This window comes from Tinamus guttatus, unplaced genomic scaffold (genome assembly GCF_059628265.1).
Source record: "Tinamus guttatus ecotype Peru unplaced genomic scaffold, ASM5962826v1 Tinamus_guttatus_pri_ptg000247l, whole genome shotgun sequence".
NCBI lineage: Eukaryota > Metazoa > Chordata > Aves > Tinamiformes > Tinamidae > Tinamus > Tinamus guttatus.
In genome coordinates, this window is record NW_028288781.1 from 4,517,786 (window position 1) to 4,534,876 (window position 17,091).

The 17,091-nt window shown below is 39.4% G+C and overlaps 1 protein-coding gene across 1 annotated transcript in view; it reads right to left on the minus strand.

The window, feature by feature from the left end:
* The window catches only part of SLC10A7 (solute carrier family 10 member 7), a 125,560-nt gene that overhangs the window by 40,255 nt on the left and 68,214 nt on the right, over nucleotides 1-17,091 (minus strand). The window contains exon 6 of the mRNA XM_088526582.1: nucleotides 2,330-2,365. Within this exon, the coding sequence (XP_088382708.1) occupies nucleotides 2,330-2,365 (36 nt within the window). The remainder of the gene's footprint in view (nucleotides 1-2,329; nucleotides 2,366-17,091) is intronic.

Genomic DNA, 17,091 nt, shown 5'->3' on the forward strand with positions numbered 1-17,091 from the left:
ATGCTGTGGTTCCCAGACTATTATCATTAAAGAAACATTGTTGATGATTGTAAAGAAACACAAGCAGCAGGACACCCTGCTAACTTGCAGCTGGCAAACCTTGCAGGACTTTGTGTTGTTGCACTTCTGCTTATCATATACATGAATCCTAATCAATTATATATATAGCTTATGGAACATGGCCCATGTGTAGCACCATTGCTGGGAATACAACATATTGACTGTTAATAATAAGGGTTAACACAAGGATGATGATCTTGCAGATTAGTGCCAGGATTCAATAGTTTCTATGTGGGTGAAATGTTAATCAGATTTCTACAGCAAATGCTGCTATTCTTTAAAGTCTAGCTTAGTGTTCACACAAGGATACAGTAATTAATTGTACAATATCTAAGGTTTTGTTAAGTCAATCATTACCTCTAAGACTAATTTTTTTTTTCTAGGTAAGCTTTATACCAGACGTTTCACAGTACTTCTGTTAAAAACACTTTTCAGAAATGTAATTGACAATTTACATTTAACACCATTCATTTAACATAAAAAATTATTTGTATTAAATGTATAATTTATTATACATTTCAACATGTCTTTATCACCTTTGTTTAGGCAACTCTTATTTACTTTACCAGACATTTACAAACAGCAAAGGCGGTTCAGAACATTATACTGACTGGTGCATATGTGGCAACATTTAAACCATGAGCACTGCCCCAGATATTAAAATCAAACAAACAAAACCTAAGAACAAGCTAGCGGACAACAATTTATTATATTCTGGCAACACTAAGAGTGTATAATGCACTATAAACATAGAGCCTCACCAACAGCAACACTAACGCACGGTAGCACTCTGTGTGGAAGAGTTAATGCTAGTGTGTACCGAATTCATGAAAAAAATATTTACTAAAGGCATTGACTTTAAAGAATTCAGAAGCCCAACTCAGGTACTGTTGTGGTAAATGGGACTTTTTTTTTTTTTTTTTAATACTGAAATCAGAAAATCCCACTCTATATTAATTAAGCAGTAAATTGAGGCTGGAAAACCAACTAACGAATGGTACCGAAACACGAAACAGGAAGTCACGAGTGTTGCCCGTCCCATGGTAACTAGGCAGCACCACTTGAAACGGTTAGCTTGCTCTCCCAAGGATCTGCCATGGGTAAACTGAACCTTTAGAAAAAAATGACCTTATGTTGGTAAGAGTAAGAAAAACATGAGAGCCATTTTTCTTAGAACACATATCTTTTTAAATCTATAGAGAACCTATGGTCCCAAGTATGAGGAAAGCTCTGTTGGTATTTATTGATATATATGATATGGTCAATGCAGTTTTTGCATTAATACAGTTGTATGAGCTAAAGTATAATTTGTTAGAATAAAAGAAAAATGCAATAAAATAAAAATCTTCCCAGGCAGTCTTACTGATTGAAACAGTAAATTACATTGTTATACTCACTCTCGCAGTACTACATATCTCGAAACAGTACACATTGTTAAGTCTATATTTTACATACACACACACATACAGAGTGTATATATATACTGCTTCTCCTGAAGCCCAGAAGTGTCTCAGCTATTTCCCTGCTCTACACAAAGCAGCGGCCCCCAGTAACTTACACGATATTTGCCAGAATTCTCCAAAAGCACCATCCCTTGCTAACTGACATGGGACACACTGGAGGAGCATTACCTGCTGGGTAAGGTCGCCTCATCGTTCACCGAGTAATACACACTACCACCTCAAAACCTAAATTGGAAACTGTGTCTTCACCCATGGTCCGTAAGGAATCAAGGCCCTGATGGAAAACTAATAACTGAGAAAGCCTTGATCTAACAAGAACGAACGAACATCTTATTAGTGGTGCACAGGCGCCTCAGTCATTTATCTTCCTCCTTTCAAGATTTCACAAACCTCTACCACAAAAATACCCACAGGCTCAGCTGGCCAAGCATGAGGCTTTGTTCACCTGAACAGGGCTCCCTGCAACCGGCTGTCACCCATTTTTGTTTGCTATGATCTTGTCTGACTCTTGCATATGTGTGCTGTGCAAGAGACCTCCTAATCCGCAATCACCTGCACGGCAAGCACTTCTATTTGCCCCAGTCTACAGCACACGGTTTTGTGATGCTGCAGGAACAACAGGTTTCAGTCTTCTCAGCAAAACACAGAGCTAGTGTTTGCATTCACTGACAAACAACTTTACAGCCCTCTGGAAGGTAGTTTTTTTCATGTATATGTGAAATCATCCAATGCTGTCTTAAATATAACATCTAATGGTACAATATTACTCAGTAAAAGAACAGACATTTTCACAACAAAATACTTACAAAAAGTAGAAGCAGCAGTGGAGTTATAACGATGCCCTGGAAGAAACAAAAATAGTTGTCTGTTAATCAGGGGAGCAGAGCACTCTTTACTTCCTTATACTCAATTGCATTGAAACACACAAAGCTCATTCAGCATTGTGGAAATTAAGTGACAAAAAGGAGAAATTCAGCTTTGCTCTTCACTATGCAGGTTCTTCACTGATACAAGCATCATTTTATAAACAATACTCATTACATTTTTTAAAACCTCTAGCTTTCCCCATTTTAGGCCTAAGATTCTTTTAAAACATATGATACACAGAAATATAGATTGAAATTTGAAAATATATACATATCTAAACTCTCCCCTCATTGTGCTACATCTATCAAGTCGCCTCTCCCTAGGAGGAGATTGGTGATCAAGGCCCATGTTGTCCAGTCCCAGTTCTCTACTGTGCAAAATCCACATCAACTGTGATGAATTAGGTGTTGTGACTGTGTAATGTAAGCTGATACTCCCCAAGGAAAAGAGTTGAGATCTCAAAACTCATTTCACTCGATTAGACTTTGTGTCTCAGTGGTAGAATGCAAGTCTTTCATCTAATTTAATCACACAGGACCACCTCAGCTTTCCACATCCCCCAGGCAGACATAAGCAAAAAGATTTGTTTTGTTCACTGACAAGGAACAGGTTTAAAGCTGATGATTGGAAAAAAATATAGGATTTTAAGTTTCATGAGGGTAAATCTTAAAATGAATTGTTTGGGCTGGGAGTTAACATGACATGCATCAGTTTCATAGTTGCAAACAGTAATTCCCCATCATCCTTCCATCAGACTTCAATATTTTATTATTGCTCAATAAAAGTATTCTCACATTTAATGCATACTAATTCACAAAGCTCACCTAGAACTTCTCTAACCCAAGATTATTCTTTAGGCAAAGATTTCTCAGGAATAATTCTTCTTTCAGCTATTCAAAAAATTCCCAAAGACAAGACTCCCAAAACTTGTTTACATCCATCTAAAACAACACTTCCTTTTGGATTGGAGTTCAAGTGAAAAATAATCAAACAAAAAAGCAATTGTACCTTGCTTTACATTTAATCTTGAGTAGCACAGCTCTCCTCCATTCCATGGAAGCTAATATTAAGAAAAATCTTCTATGAGCATCTTTGTATTTGCTTTATGTGCTGACCAAGATCACTGGTACAGAGAGCCCACACGGCACAGAGGGCTCCTCCTCAGAGCGCTCTTAAAAGGCAACAAGTAAACGTGCCAAACACGAGCAGACCCGCAGAAATGAGGAGGTAACAGTTAACCTGCACAACCAGAAGGTTCTGTGGAATTTTAAAACATATTTTGAAATAAATAATATATGCCATATCTGACTGGCCCACAGCCTAGCTATCCATAATCATTTATCTTTTTGCGAATGTCACATCTTAAATAGATCATAAAGACTGGAAAGAGAAGAAGGTAGAAACATTAAGGATTGCTTCAGGGAATCATTCCCTGTAGAGGGGGAAGCCTAGACCAAAACGTAGGAATGTTTATGAAGAAATATAGGTATTCAAGGATATCAGCTGTGGAGGAGGAAGAAAAAGAAGTTCAGGAAGGGAAGAGGCACTAATTGCTGAATCGACACTTAAGGACAGCATCATCTACAACGTTTAAAAGGGAGAATTGACAGTAAGTCTGTATAAAATGGATGCACACAGATGCTTCACTGGAATGAGCAAATGCCAGCTTTTATGTGATATTACTCAGAGCAAGGTACTCAGAGCAATATGCGATATTACCTGTAACAAGGTACTACTGCAACCCTTTCTGGGTAGGAACAAACAGGAACATTCAAGGGCCAGGAGGTGATTTACTTACTCTAACCTGTATTTTAAGAGAGCTGAGAACAGCAGGAAGACAAGATCCTCCCAGCTGCTGAACACAGCTAGCTTTCCTTTGCATCTGGAAGAACTCGCTGATTTCAGCAGCATTACTGATTTCTTACATGTTTCAATAGCATTTTCATACAACTGTAAAAAAAACAAAAGTGTAAACGTGTAAAAAAAAAAATGTGTTTTATGTGTAAAGCATAAAAAAGGGCGTAGGAGAAAAGACAAAAATAGTCCAACTTTTCCTTTTACTTTGCTAATGGATCAGTCGACTTGAGGACGAGTCCCTTGACTTCCTATGTATTTGCTTTGGAAGCTTAGGGATATCAACACAATGGTGTGAGCAACAGTCACTACTAGTTCAAAGCCTATAATGCTATGAAGCAAAACGTTACCTCTGTGACAACATTTCTTCATAATTCTGTAAGCAGACAGGAAAAGGGAATATCCCTGCAGATCACAGATTTCTGACTGTGCTTTTTGAGAGTCTGGCTTTCAAAACATCCATTCAGTAATTTTCTAGAAAGTTTTTCAATTAAATCTGGTGATCTTAATAATTAAGAACCAGTTTCCTATTGTCCCTCCACAGAAAGGATTTACAGGGCTGAATTTTCCCATTTGCAACACGCATGCAATTCCCCGGGAAGCGAAACAATTACCTGACAGAATAGATGCGATTATATTAAAAAAATAGATGCTGTTGCTGAATCAGAGTAATTTGATGTTAATGCTTTATTTTGATAAGGAGTGCCAAATTGAAAAACCACAGACACTACATTAAAACCAAGAGGTTTTCAGTGCTGTGGTAGCTGTAATGGTTCATGAGTGTTAGCAAGGAAAGATTTATTAGGGGATGGAATAGCTGTTATCAGATCAACTGATATAGTTGGAAAAGACTTTGGGCACATAAAATCCTACATATGTTATATAAAATGTACATATTATACAGAAACACTGATGTGTTTGTGTGCAAAAGCCCTTCTTTTCGGGTTTCTGTTCCAGATCTGAAGGGTTTTATATGACTGCAGTATATCTGTCTAATAAAAGGTATTGCCTTTCCCTGCAAACAGTGTCTTACTTCAACAGATTTTTTTTTCTGCTGCTGTTAGAAATGAGCTCCTCCGTATGCTCATAAGCACTATGTGAAACATCTCAATTCATACCTACTGAAAGTAATCTATGGAGCAATTTCAGTCTAAAAACATCTGACAAGTTACAGACAACAATTTAGGTTTCTGAAGTAAAATGAAGTAAAAAAAAAAAAAAAAAAAAAACTATTTCACTCAGAATAACCAAAACCAGAGAGTTAACAGTTATTCTATACTGTCCAATTGAGGTGCTAGCAGATCATAACACAGCATATTCTAACACATGTAACATGGCTACCTGTTAGTCAGACCACTAACAATACAGTCGCTGAAAAGCACAAAGGAAACTAAAAATGAAAATAAAAATGAAGTCCACTGGATAGTAACACCATCAGGGGAAAGGCTACCTGAATTTGACTACTCTTTTCCCTGCCTGGCTTTCCAGGCAAATGCTGCTAAATACACAGTGTATGGAGATAAAGAGATTGTAGATTAGCACTTCTAGCAGAAGCTGAGCATCTGCCCTTGAGAATGCAAGGTCACTGCACAGTTTTAGCATCTCCAAAGTTCGGGAGGAGTGTTAAGCTTTCTGACTGCTGCCCACAATGGAGTCAAAGTTGTAAAGTGGCTGCCTTTTGCTACCAGCAGAAAAACTTTCAAGAAATCCATTTACACCTCTGATGTGAAAGACTGACTGAATATATTTCAATGATTTTAGTGGAAAGGAAAGAAAAAGATCCCGGTCTGACCTGAAACACTGATACAAAATAGGAGTCTGCATAGTCATGTTAGATACCTGAAAACACCTTTTTTCAGTAAGGATCACGAAACATATCTTAAAAGTTTAAATGCACATATGTATGTGTATGTACACATGCATTTTAACAGGAATAATATACTCAGATTCATTTAACTCTTATTTTCTTTGTAAGATGTTAATAAGTTTTCTACATGTTTCACACAACACAGCATTACTTTAGAGTGGATATTAAAAGCTGTTTTCTTGTCCAAGAGAATATGCAGAATCAATACCTGCAATTGGCTGCCAAATTGGTTAGCAAAAGAAAGTAACATAATGGATTTGAATCTATGATGGAAAATCATTAAGAAAGAAATTATGCAAATAGTTAGAACAGGGTGGGCACAGATCCAGAGGGACACATGGCAGGAGAGGAGTAAGGATTACTGTAATGAGGCATGAAATACATGTGAACTTTCCTTGGTTTCCTTTATCCATATATTTCTCGAGCAATTTTTCTTCATTCTTACAGGTCATCGGAACAACACATATGTGGCAATCACCAGCAGAAAAACTCTTAACCAAAGTAGCCTCTGATTTGTCTCAAGAAGCAGGATTTGAAAGAAAAAGTTTCTGTAATCAAGGCAATGAACCAACGCACATTTTCTCAAATCAGTTATCTGCTCCCATGCATAGAGCTAAGGATGTGTTTGACACTTCATTGGAGCAGGACACAAAAGGAGCAAAAGTTTAACCAAAAAAAAAAAGGTTACTTACAGAATTATCTGGTCAGTACTTCCATTAGCACTGATAGGCTAACATGTGAGGAAAATAGCTAAAAATCCCTGATAATTTCATTAGAGGGCAAACTTGAATGGGAACTGAAATTCAATCTTCATCTGTTTATACCAGCATTTCTCAAAATGCTTTTATTACAAGAGTCATCGACTGTTTGAGTAAGGAAAAAAAAAACCACCACCAACAACAAAGACCAAACAACAAACCACAACCAATTCTTTGGAAAATATTTCAATGTATCAGAATGTGGACCAAGTTACTGCAGAAACCTATTCAGGAAAAAAAAAAAAAAAAAAAAAAAAAAACTGTTTCTGAGTTCTCACAGCTTTTAGTATTTGTGTAGGCATGGCTATAAAAGGTATGCTGTCTGTTGTTCCTACTTAAAGACAACGCTGGGAAGGACAGATTTTAAGATGCTTAACTCCCTCTCTTACTTTCTGCACTAACATATGGATTTTGCCCCACTTTCATACTGCATGTCCATGGAAATGACATAAATGTAAGTTTTATCAGTTGCAGTTTCAGATTAAGTTAGCACTGCTCTTTCTGACGTCTTCTTTATTTCAGTCTTTGCCCCATGACACAACTTCAAGATCCCTATGTTGTTCTTCCATGCACATGCTCCTGATACTAGATAACTACTTTGCTTTATTTGCTTTCTCGTTTTGTTATTTTCAGTATCGCACATTCCTCTTTGTCAGCTCAGACTTTGTTGAACCTGAGAAGGCTTATCCAACTATAGGACTTCAGAATAAAGTATTTTATTTAGTTCCTTATTGCATTGTTTTATATCAAACTATTGATTTGAACGACCTGAATAGATAATGAAAAGAGTGTAATTTAAATTCACATATTATTAAATTCATGCTGCAAAGCACTAAGGCACTGTACTACAATACTGAATTTAATCGTATTGAAAAATACAATTTTACATAACCCCGATTCAAATATAATCACAAATAAGTACCACAGCAAGAGCTGCAAGTCCTCCAAACAGGCCAAATTTGAGCTTTTAATAACAAATCTGTAAAATCAGAAACATTATGTTGAAATGGCTAAGGCTTTCTTAGAGGGGACAAAACAAGCCAGATTAAGCATCTCACGTGCATACATGACTATGCGTAACACTTGGTGCACCATCACAGACAGCACATACCTGCGTTCTGCTGTGACAGGTGCCCTCTGTTACGAGAAGGGAAATTTTAAATGATGGATGAAGCTAAGAAGCAGACCAGCACCAGAGAACAGTAGACAACAAAAGGGTATCTACCATTTAGTAAATCGCTACCTGCAGTTGTTTTCCCTATATATTTTATGACAATATGAAATCAAGGTGGAATCATAAAGGCTTCAAAAAAAGCAGCAGACTTTGGGTTTCTCAACTCAATAAAATTTAGGAACGCAAGAAATAAAGCATTCTAAACTACTGGTAGTAACACTGCTAGGCTTGTCACAGTCTGAGTTTTAAAAAATGAAACCAAAAGAGGAAAAAAGCTTTCTTCATTAAGTTTGAGGGGTGGAATTTCAGAGCTGTGGTAAGAGTTAACCCAAGAGCATGAGAATTTCAGGAAAGTAAAACTTCATGTAAACTTGATTTGCTTGGCTTCCCAGCAGAGGGCATCTTCCCCACACTAGAAATTCTCTTCCTTAAGCATCAGTAATTTCAGAACAAACTAGTGACTGGGCCTGAAGTTTTAAAGTAATTACAAAATCTACTTCTGAGTTTGAAGATCCTCGAACAGCAATGAGTGAAATAGAAGACAGTCTGACCGCGAGTTGGACAAGTGCTTCCATGAAGCAACCCAAAGCCTCAGGACCCAATCGCGTTCACGAGAGATGTCACATCCTTGGTGTGTGCAGCGACGCTGCCCAGCTGCAGCCCCAGCTGCCTCCCTCTCCTTTCAGGCTTTCTGTCTGACCATCATTCCTGGCTTCAGCACTGATTTCTTCTCCTCTGTCTCCCAGTCCACTGCAAATCTTGAGACTTCCTCAAGTGCACACTGATTTTTCCTAATTCGAGCTCATCAAACCTGTGCCTGGGCCTATTCAAATTCGTTTCCTGTGTGGAGTCAGCAGAGAGGAGGTCACTGTAATGCTGCCTGGCAGAGTAGGAGCTGTGTTTATGCACAGAGAAAGCATCCCAGAGAAAGCAAAAAGGATCTCAGCTATCCACATCTAGGCATTTTTGAGTGGGTTCTCCTTCTCTTTGTAAAATCTATTTTGCCACAATCCTGTAATTTCTCCTCTGCTGGCAGGTTCCCACAACTTATAGCATGACCTGAGCAGGACTGAGTGGGAAAGCAGCACAGATTGTAGGATGAGGGTGTCTGGAGCTGCAAGCACAGTTCTTTCTCAGTAAATAATGATAATAAGGATACCAGAAACCTCTAAAGATATGCGTTACATGTAGTCCTATCAAAAAACACATTGTATTTTCACCATTGTTTTATATAAAGAAAAGAGAAAAGGAGAAATATTTACACATCTTAGGAGAACAGTTAATTTTACATTTGTTTTTTAAATCTGCTTTCATGCAGAAGCAAGTTATAACTGATCTGTGTTTCTCCTTTATTTAGATCTATCTGGAGTAACTAGAAAATCCTAATTTTAATTATTAGCAAAATACACCAGCCTCGGCGCCTCTGTCATCCCAAATAACATGCAAGGACGTCACACTAGGTGGAGCTGTGGGACCTTCCAGGGAAAAGAACTTCTTTCTAAAAGAGAAGTTTTTGCATCGTTATATTAGCCATATCGGTGAGTCCAGATTTTGAAACACGTATCAAAGAGTACTAACTAAGTAGCACTGAAGATGAAGCAGAAATAGAAGGGATATACTAAAGAAACTCTATATTTTGGCTGATACTCCGTTTTGGAGAAATGCTCTCCTTCCACCAGAATGGTTTCTCACCTCTGCCTCCCAAAACAAGAGAAAGAAGGTTACACAGCCTGTATCACTTTTACTGTCAAGCCTTCTCCATGTAAAACAGAGAGCAAAAATGATGCCCAAAGTCAGAAATCAGATACAGAGACAGGTCCTTACAAGTCTCCTCTCTCCTTTCTCAGGTGGACAGAAAGACTCACTAACACTCAGTATATTCTTCCATGAGCAACTAAAAATTATCTTAAGAAGATAAACTTTGAATTAGCTCACCTGCAAATTAACTTTTCCTGTTGTGATAATCAGTTGTGTGAAACAAAACAGAAACACAAAGGAAAAAAAATACAGAAAACCCAAAGAAAAGTTATGATAAAAGCTGCAGAAATAAGCAAACACCGAACTGTTTATTTATTTGTAACTGAATAACTGTGAAGCAGAATAGTTTCTCTATAAATAGACCATCAACATGTGAACAAAAGCAAATTTTATTCTGCTAGCATATTAAAACACCCTATGTATGTTTAAACAACATCCTTTTTGCAATTTTTTTTCTTAAAGCCCAGAATCACAGTGTATGTTCAAAACTGTGCAAGCCCTCTCTAACATATGGAAATAAATCAGGATCACATAATGGGAAGAAGTGTTGTGTCAATAAAAACCTCCTTTACTAATCAGCATTAGTAAAATGCTTTCTTAGCACTGCCAAGGTCTCCTGGTTACTTGCTAGGCAGACATCTCACTCCAGCTCAGTCACTGAAGTGCTTACATAATTAATCACACATTCACCCAAATTGGGGGTCTGGCTTGTGTAGTGAAGAAATAAGACACCATCCCCAAAATCACACCAACAGAGTCACTGCTCTATAACTGCTGCTATAAATAGAGGAGACAGTTTACATTGGTTTTCTCAGGAAAATCTCTCACCAGTGAAGGTGTTAACTACACTCTGTGAGGTGAGAAATGCTCTCCAAATCCCCTGGGCTAAGCGAGGCTCAGCACCTTTCTGGATCATTTCCAAGTCTGCTGGAAAGTTAAGCTAACAATAACCAGTTTGTGAGCAAGCCAACCCATATATATATATATCTCAAATGCTCCGAATCATTTGATTAGAGTGTATCAGAAAGCTCGCTCCATTTTCTTTCCACAGAAGACATGCCCAGGTAGGATTTCCTTTCAGAACTGGGCATTTCAAAGGCCTTAAACCAAACGCATACACGCGCACACACACACACACACATACAGACATGCACACACACGCACACACAACGCCCCCAACCCAGCCCCCAGTATATGGTAATCTATATTGCTTCAGCACTGCACTGCCTGCCTGGCCCCAAGTCATCAATAATGAATAGCAATGTACAGCTACAGCAGTAGCCTGTGTCATGGGCTTGTCAGGGGGTTTAAAAAGGAACAAAAACACACGTTTGCCTTTCGATTGCATCTTCTTTTGCAAACATGGGGCAGACAAAACAAATACGATTAACATTTTTTATACTAATTGATGGTCTCCTCTGCAGTAGGGCACAGAAAATTACTTGCTTGCAACGCAACCACTGTTCTAGGAAGCCTGGGAATTCACCAGTAATGTTGGTTTTGAGCACAGGGAGAGGAGGCTGTTTCTATTTCTGCTCCTAAGATAATGAACACACAGCCCTGAAGAGGACTCAGATACCATGGTTTGCATAGAGGAGGCAGGCAAGCATGGTTTGACTTTCCCAGAAACATAGAAAGTTCAGTCTCAAATAAAACTGCTCCTGAAAAAGAAACCATGCAGATCATAATGAATGAAATGAGCTGGACACTTTAAGTATCTATTTTTAAGATACTATTTCTTTTATGTGTTTTCAAATCCACTTCCCCAGCCCCTGCCCGGGTGTGAGGAGAGTGACTGTCTCCCTGCGCAGAGCAGCGGGGAGCAGCTGGCACCCCCGGCCACCCTCCAGGGAGGCGGCAGGCAGAGCACGAAACAGCTGCACGACACAAGAAAACCACAGAAAAGCCAACCCTCTTTGCTTTCTGCATCTGAGTAAATTCCAGCCTAAGCCTTGCACTCTGTTTACAAAACACTGACTTCAGTAATAACTCCTGCATTAGATGGGTAAACGGCCACTGCTTTGGAAAGGTGCCTTAAGAACAGCAAAGCCCAGACCTAGATCATTTGTATAATAAACAAAACTAGATAAGCACATGCTTCCAACTGGGCACCAAGAGAAGACAGCTCGGTTGAGCACTGCCATGCCAACTCTTCTAGAAGAAAGCACCAAAGTGAAGCCACTGATTCAAAAACAACTGAGGAAAATCTTCAGAAAGCAGCAATGCATCTACGACTTAAATAATCTAGCCTGTGCTTTGACCTCGTGTTATCCTGTCATAACCATATTTAATGCGAATTGTACACATGTGGCATTGTTGAGCTGAATAAGTTATTAAGGACTGTGAATAAGGAAAGAGTAATATATTTATTTATTTGTGCAGGATAATAAAACAGCCAACTCAAAAATTAGCACACATTATAGCACACTAAAACCCAAAACAGAAATGTGACTGTTAAATTTGGCTAGGCACAGGCAAAAATAATTTTGCTACAAAATAAACTTTATTTTGTTTAAAGTTACACGATTGTTTTATAGCAGAAAAGTTGGTTTTCAACTCTAACTCTAAATGTATTGCAGCCTCATTAGACCGATTATTACTCATTTCACCAGTTATCTACAAGCAGTACAAACTGGTTCCTTTCTCTCCATGAGGTGTTTTTGTGGTTTCTCAAGCACTCGGTCACCCTGCTAGGCTCCCAGTACTGTCCAAGCAGGCCAGAGAAGAAGAAATTACAGTGTTGTTTTGGATACTCCCACAGAATAGACAATCTGCTTAAAACACATTTTAATGCTCTCAATAACACATCTTAATGCTCTCAAACAAGAATATTACTAAAATATCTTCTTAAAACATTGTTAAAATATTCTTAATTTGTAGTATGATGTGGAACAACCCGGTTTCTTGCTTTCAAAACAATTGTATTTTTTTAAGCCATCTGCTTCCAAGATGTGCATTTTTGAAATATTATTCTCTATGTACGGGTGCAAATCTCACTCTCAAGACAGCACGAGCGAAGTATTTGTGAAATGCAGCCACTCTTAAGCTTCAGCCGCCCTGCTCAGCCAAGGTGCTGCTTACAGAAGCCTTCCCCCCAGCACAGCACCCTGAATCGCTCACTCCATCTCCCAAAGAACCTGACAACCGCCTTGAAGCGCACATGAAACTCATTGAATCTACAGCTCTGCCACATCAAAAGAGCTAGGGCTACCCGGACTGTGAGCAGACAGGTCCCAGGAAATGCCCAGAGTACGAGTCCTCCCCTCAACTCGGCCGGAGCAGCAAGGTCAGAGGGCCGGGCACACTGCAGAGAGCCCCTGAGCCCGGCTCCCTGGCCGGGCTTCCCTGGGCAGGGTAATGCCAAGAGGCTCAGAAAGTTCAAATCCCAGACAGAGGCAGCCTAAGGAAATGACTGTAGCAACAAAAACAATTTTAAGAGGTTGGAGGTGGGGGGTGACACAAAACAAAAGCTTGGCTTTGCACTTTGCTTTCCTGTATGGGTTGCGCTGCTTGTCGTGCAACGAAAGCTGGTCACTGGAAGGAGCCTGCCTTTCCCTGGCCCGATGTAGACACTGGTTTGGCACTGAAATCGTCTGTCCTGTAACAGGGATCTTTGATTCAGCAACACAATAGAACAGTTCCAGTGGAGGAAATTTGTTTTTGCAAACAAAACAAAGTCCAGGAGAGACTACCAGGCAGCAGGGAGTAAACCGCGAATAAACAGAAAACACTTCCCTCCCAGCCCCCAGAGGAGCTTTCTGATTTAAGCTCCCAAGAGCTTAAACACCAGCCAGCACTGAGAACTCCAGAGGTGTCTCCTGCTCCTCCTTGAAAAGCTCAAATAAGGGAGCAATAGAAAGATGCCATCAAAGAGCTCTACCTTCCCCTTTGCAGGACAAGGGTCCTCAGACTTCTCTGTCCTCAAGGACATCTGGGCACCCTAGATGGTTTCTAAGTTCTAAGCGTAATTTCAGTGTGAAATGGGCTCCCATTCCTACTTCTTTTCTGAAGTTTTGCAGCATGCTCTTACAAAGGAGGCTGAGCCAAAAAAAAAAAAAAATTATCCTGCTTTGATTTTTTACTTTAAGACACAACTGCTCTTTTTCATAATATAAAGCAATTACAGGCAATACCATATGAAGGTTTGTAATGCATGTTTGTTTAACATTGTGCAGTGAGTAAATCAAGGCTCTACTAAAAGGCAACACTGCCGCGCTGCCATCACCAGTCTCATTTCTGGATCAAACACAAGGGAGAGCATCCCACGTCCTGTATAAATAGCCACCCAGTAGGTTAAAAGTGACAACTGCTTGGGTGGTGGTTCTCAAAATTGATGCTGTAAGTGTAAATAAGGCATCCAAAGATTTCCAAAGTTTTTAGCTACATTGTTTTATTGAGAAGGTAAACTAAAACGCTTTGGGATTCCCAACAAGCAAATGCTCCCTGAGAGCACCAAGTTTGTCAGATGCTTACTGGAGCATTCCACAAAAATTAAGTGCTGTAAAACTGCTCAGTTGTTTTTGATGTATCATATGTAACAGTTTTTTCTTTTTCTTTTTTCATGTAAATATTGTATTTAAACTTTTTTTTTTCCTCCCCGTTTTGCCTACAATCAAAAGCTACATCACAACTCGGTGGCCTAACAACCTAGCCAGCCAGAGAGAGGAAGTTCAGTCAGGCAGTAATAAAAAGCTTTGGCTGTCTGGCTTCAGGGAGAAGAAAATTGCTTGGATGATCACTTCAGTACTTTACTAGGTGATGCACTATTTTATTCTTTCTGATAGCTGAAGTTTAAAAGAACTCAAAACAGGAAATCGTACATGTAAAGGCTCAGTAAAGATGTGGGCTGAAGCTTTATTTTGTTTGGTTTCAAATTCGCACTTTTGATAGAGCCTAGGGAGCCAGAGAGAGAAGAGAGGAAACTGTCCCTGCGTGCCTGGCAGTATCAAAAGTGAAAACAGCTGCTTAAGTTACAAGCTACTTGTAGAGTCTGTCTAAGAGCAAGGGACTTCACTGTGTCGGGGACAGCTTTAGCAACTGCCGCAAGCATCACCACAGTTTACTTGACAACAACAACAAAACATATTCATTGGGTCAGAGCTGCAATTAAATTCCTTATCATGATTCTCCACAAAAAAGAGACTGTCATTCTAGTCCCTTGCAACTTCGCAGTAACTGTAGATTGCTGCTTATTATGGTCCCAAGCCTGAAGGCGCTGAGCACTCCCAGTTCCTGCAAAACCAGGAAAGGTTCCTTTAGCGAGAGGGGCTTCAGCACTACAGACTCTGCCTGCACACTCTGCAATTCTCATGACATCTAGTCCACTACTGTGGCAAGATCCATGCTATCGATAACCTTTAATTCCTGTATCAGCGTGACTGGTTTTCCATAGCCTTTGCCGGGCTCTCGTCTTTCTGTTCATCATTCTTCTGTCCTCAAAAGCAGTCTTTTTCTAAAAAGGCTGATTAAAAGTATAATTGTTCAAAAAGGCCAACTTCCAAGTGTCCCTTATGCATAGATATAGATGCTTTACACTTTTTGCTCCACATACATTTTCAAGGAACTCTTGAAAAACACAGCTGTTGACGAAATCAAGAAACTCCTAATACCCGTGGTCACAAAAAACACTCCTAATATCAGTTTGTCTCTAACCTCCTGCAACTACTGACTGGTCTCTCAGTCCCCGAGTTGTGTGCACAACTGTCAAATAAATCTTACTTGCCCATTTATCCAGCAAGCACAAGGCATCAAGACAAACATTTCCAGATTTGCCATGTAATTACAGTATTAAATACTGCCCCTCTACATCTCAGAAGCTGATGGCCCATCTGTAGAATACTTGCCACTAGCAGCAATAATCATTCTGAGTAAGCGACTATTCTCTTCCACGGGTAGCGGCACCTGCTTGCATAAAGGAATATTTTTGGCACACTCCCAAGTCTTCTTTCTCCTGCCCTGCTGTCAGAGCGCTAATCAGGTATGCGCGGCACCTGCAGCACCCCGCGCGCCAGGTAATTAGCCTCTCCACTCACCAGAGAGCAGCTCCCGGAGTCGCGCGCGCACGCTACGCTGCGCGTTCCTTAACCCTCCCGTGTCCTGTGCTCACTTCTTGAAGCACTGAACACTGCTTACCTTGAACTACTCTTCCAATACACACCACTTAGAGCTTTTGAACAAAATCATTTTGGAGCATTTTGCTGGGAGCTGAATTTAAAGACATGAATTAACAATGTGCCAGCTAAAACATACCCCTGATCTTTCCTTTTTCTTCTAATAGTTAAGAAAAAAGTTTTCTTGTGAGCATCCTCACATCTCCCTCTGTGCTTGAAAATTGATCAACTTAGATAAAAGCTAATTTACACCTGTGATTTATTAAGACAAGAAACTCTCAGCTAAAGGAAAAAAAAAAGACTGCAGTAAGTGTCTATGCTCTGACAAATGGCAAAAAATACAGCTGATTTAACAAATGAGTGCTCAATCAATGATGCAGTGAGGCACATGACAAAGGCAAGTCAAAACCCATTACATTCAAGAACCTCCTTTAAATTCCACTTCAGTGCACTGACCCTGTTGCTCAATGCTAAAGACTTTACAAGGTTTTCGGAAACATTTAGAGGAGCTTTTGTTTTGGCATTCACTCAGCTGCACCTCACAATTAACACTGCCAGACTCCTTTCTAATCAATTATTCATTAAGATTACTAGCATGTCTTTTGAGCGCCTTAACTTCACATCAGAAGTGTGTGAGGGATGACACATGCATGTGTACTTTACAGAATAAAAGGCAGGCTCTAAGCAGGTTTTAACGCTAAATGAGAACAAGGCTAAAAGAAGTGAAATCAACACTTTTAGTCAAAGTTGAGCTTCAGGCGAGCTGCAGGCAGTGCACAGCATGAGAGAATTTGGCTCCAGAAAGTGCCCATGTGTTGACAGCTGAGTAAGAGTTTGAAGGCTTAATGGTAAGAAATGTTCCGTCAATGATAATGTTACACACTACTTGGTTAACTACTCATCTTCTGCAGCCCTGACAGCTAACGACACAAAATCCATTCGATAGAGGTTTTACCATTAGTTTTACAAACATGTTTATTGTAGTTACCATGGCTTGTATTTTTGCTAATCAAATGACATGAAGCAGGTAATTTTCAACAATAACAAAAAAAAAAAACATAACTACGCAGAGAATTTAAGAATACAGGAAAATCTGAAAAGCTGCTCAAACTAAAGTGGTGATATGATTCAATTCGAGCACATTTCCACAAAACCATTGATCTACATGCAAGACAAATTA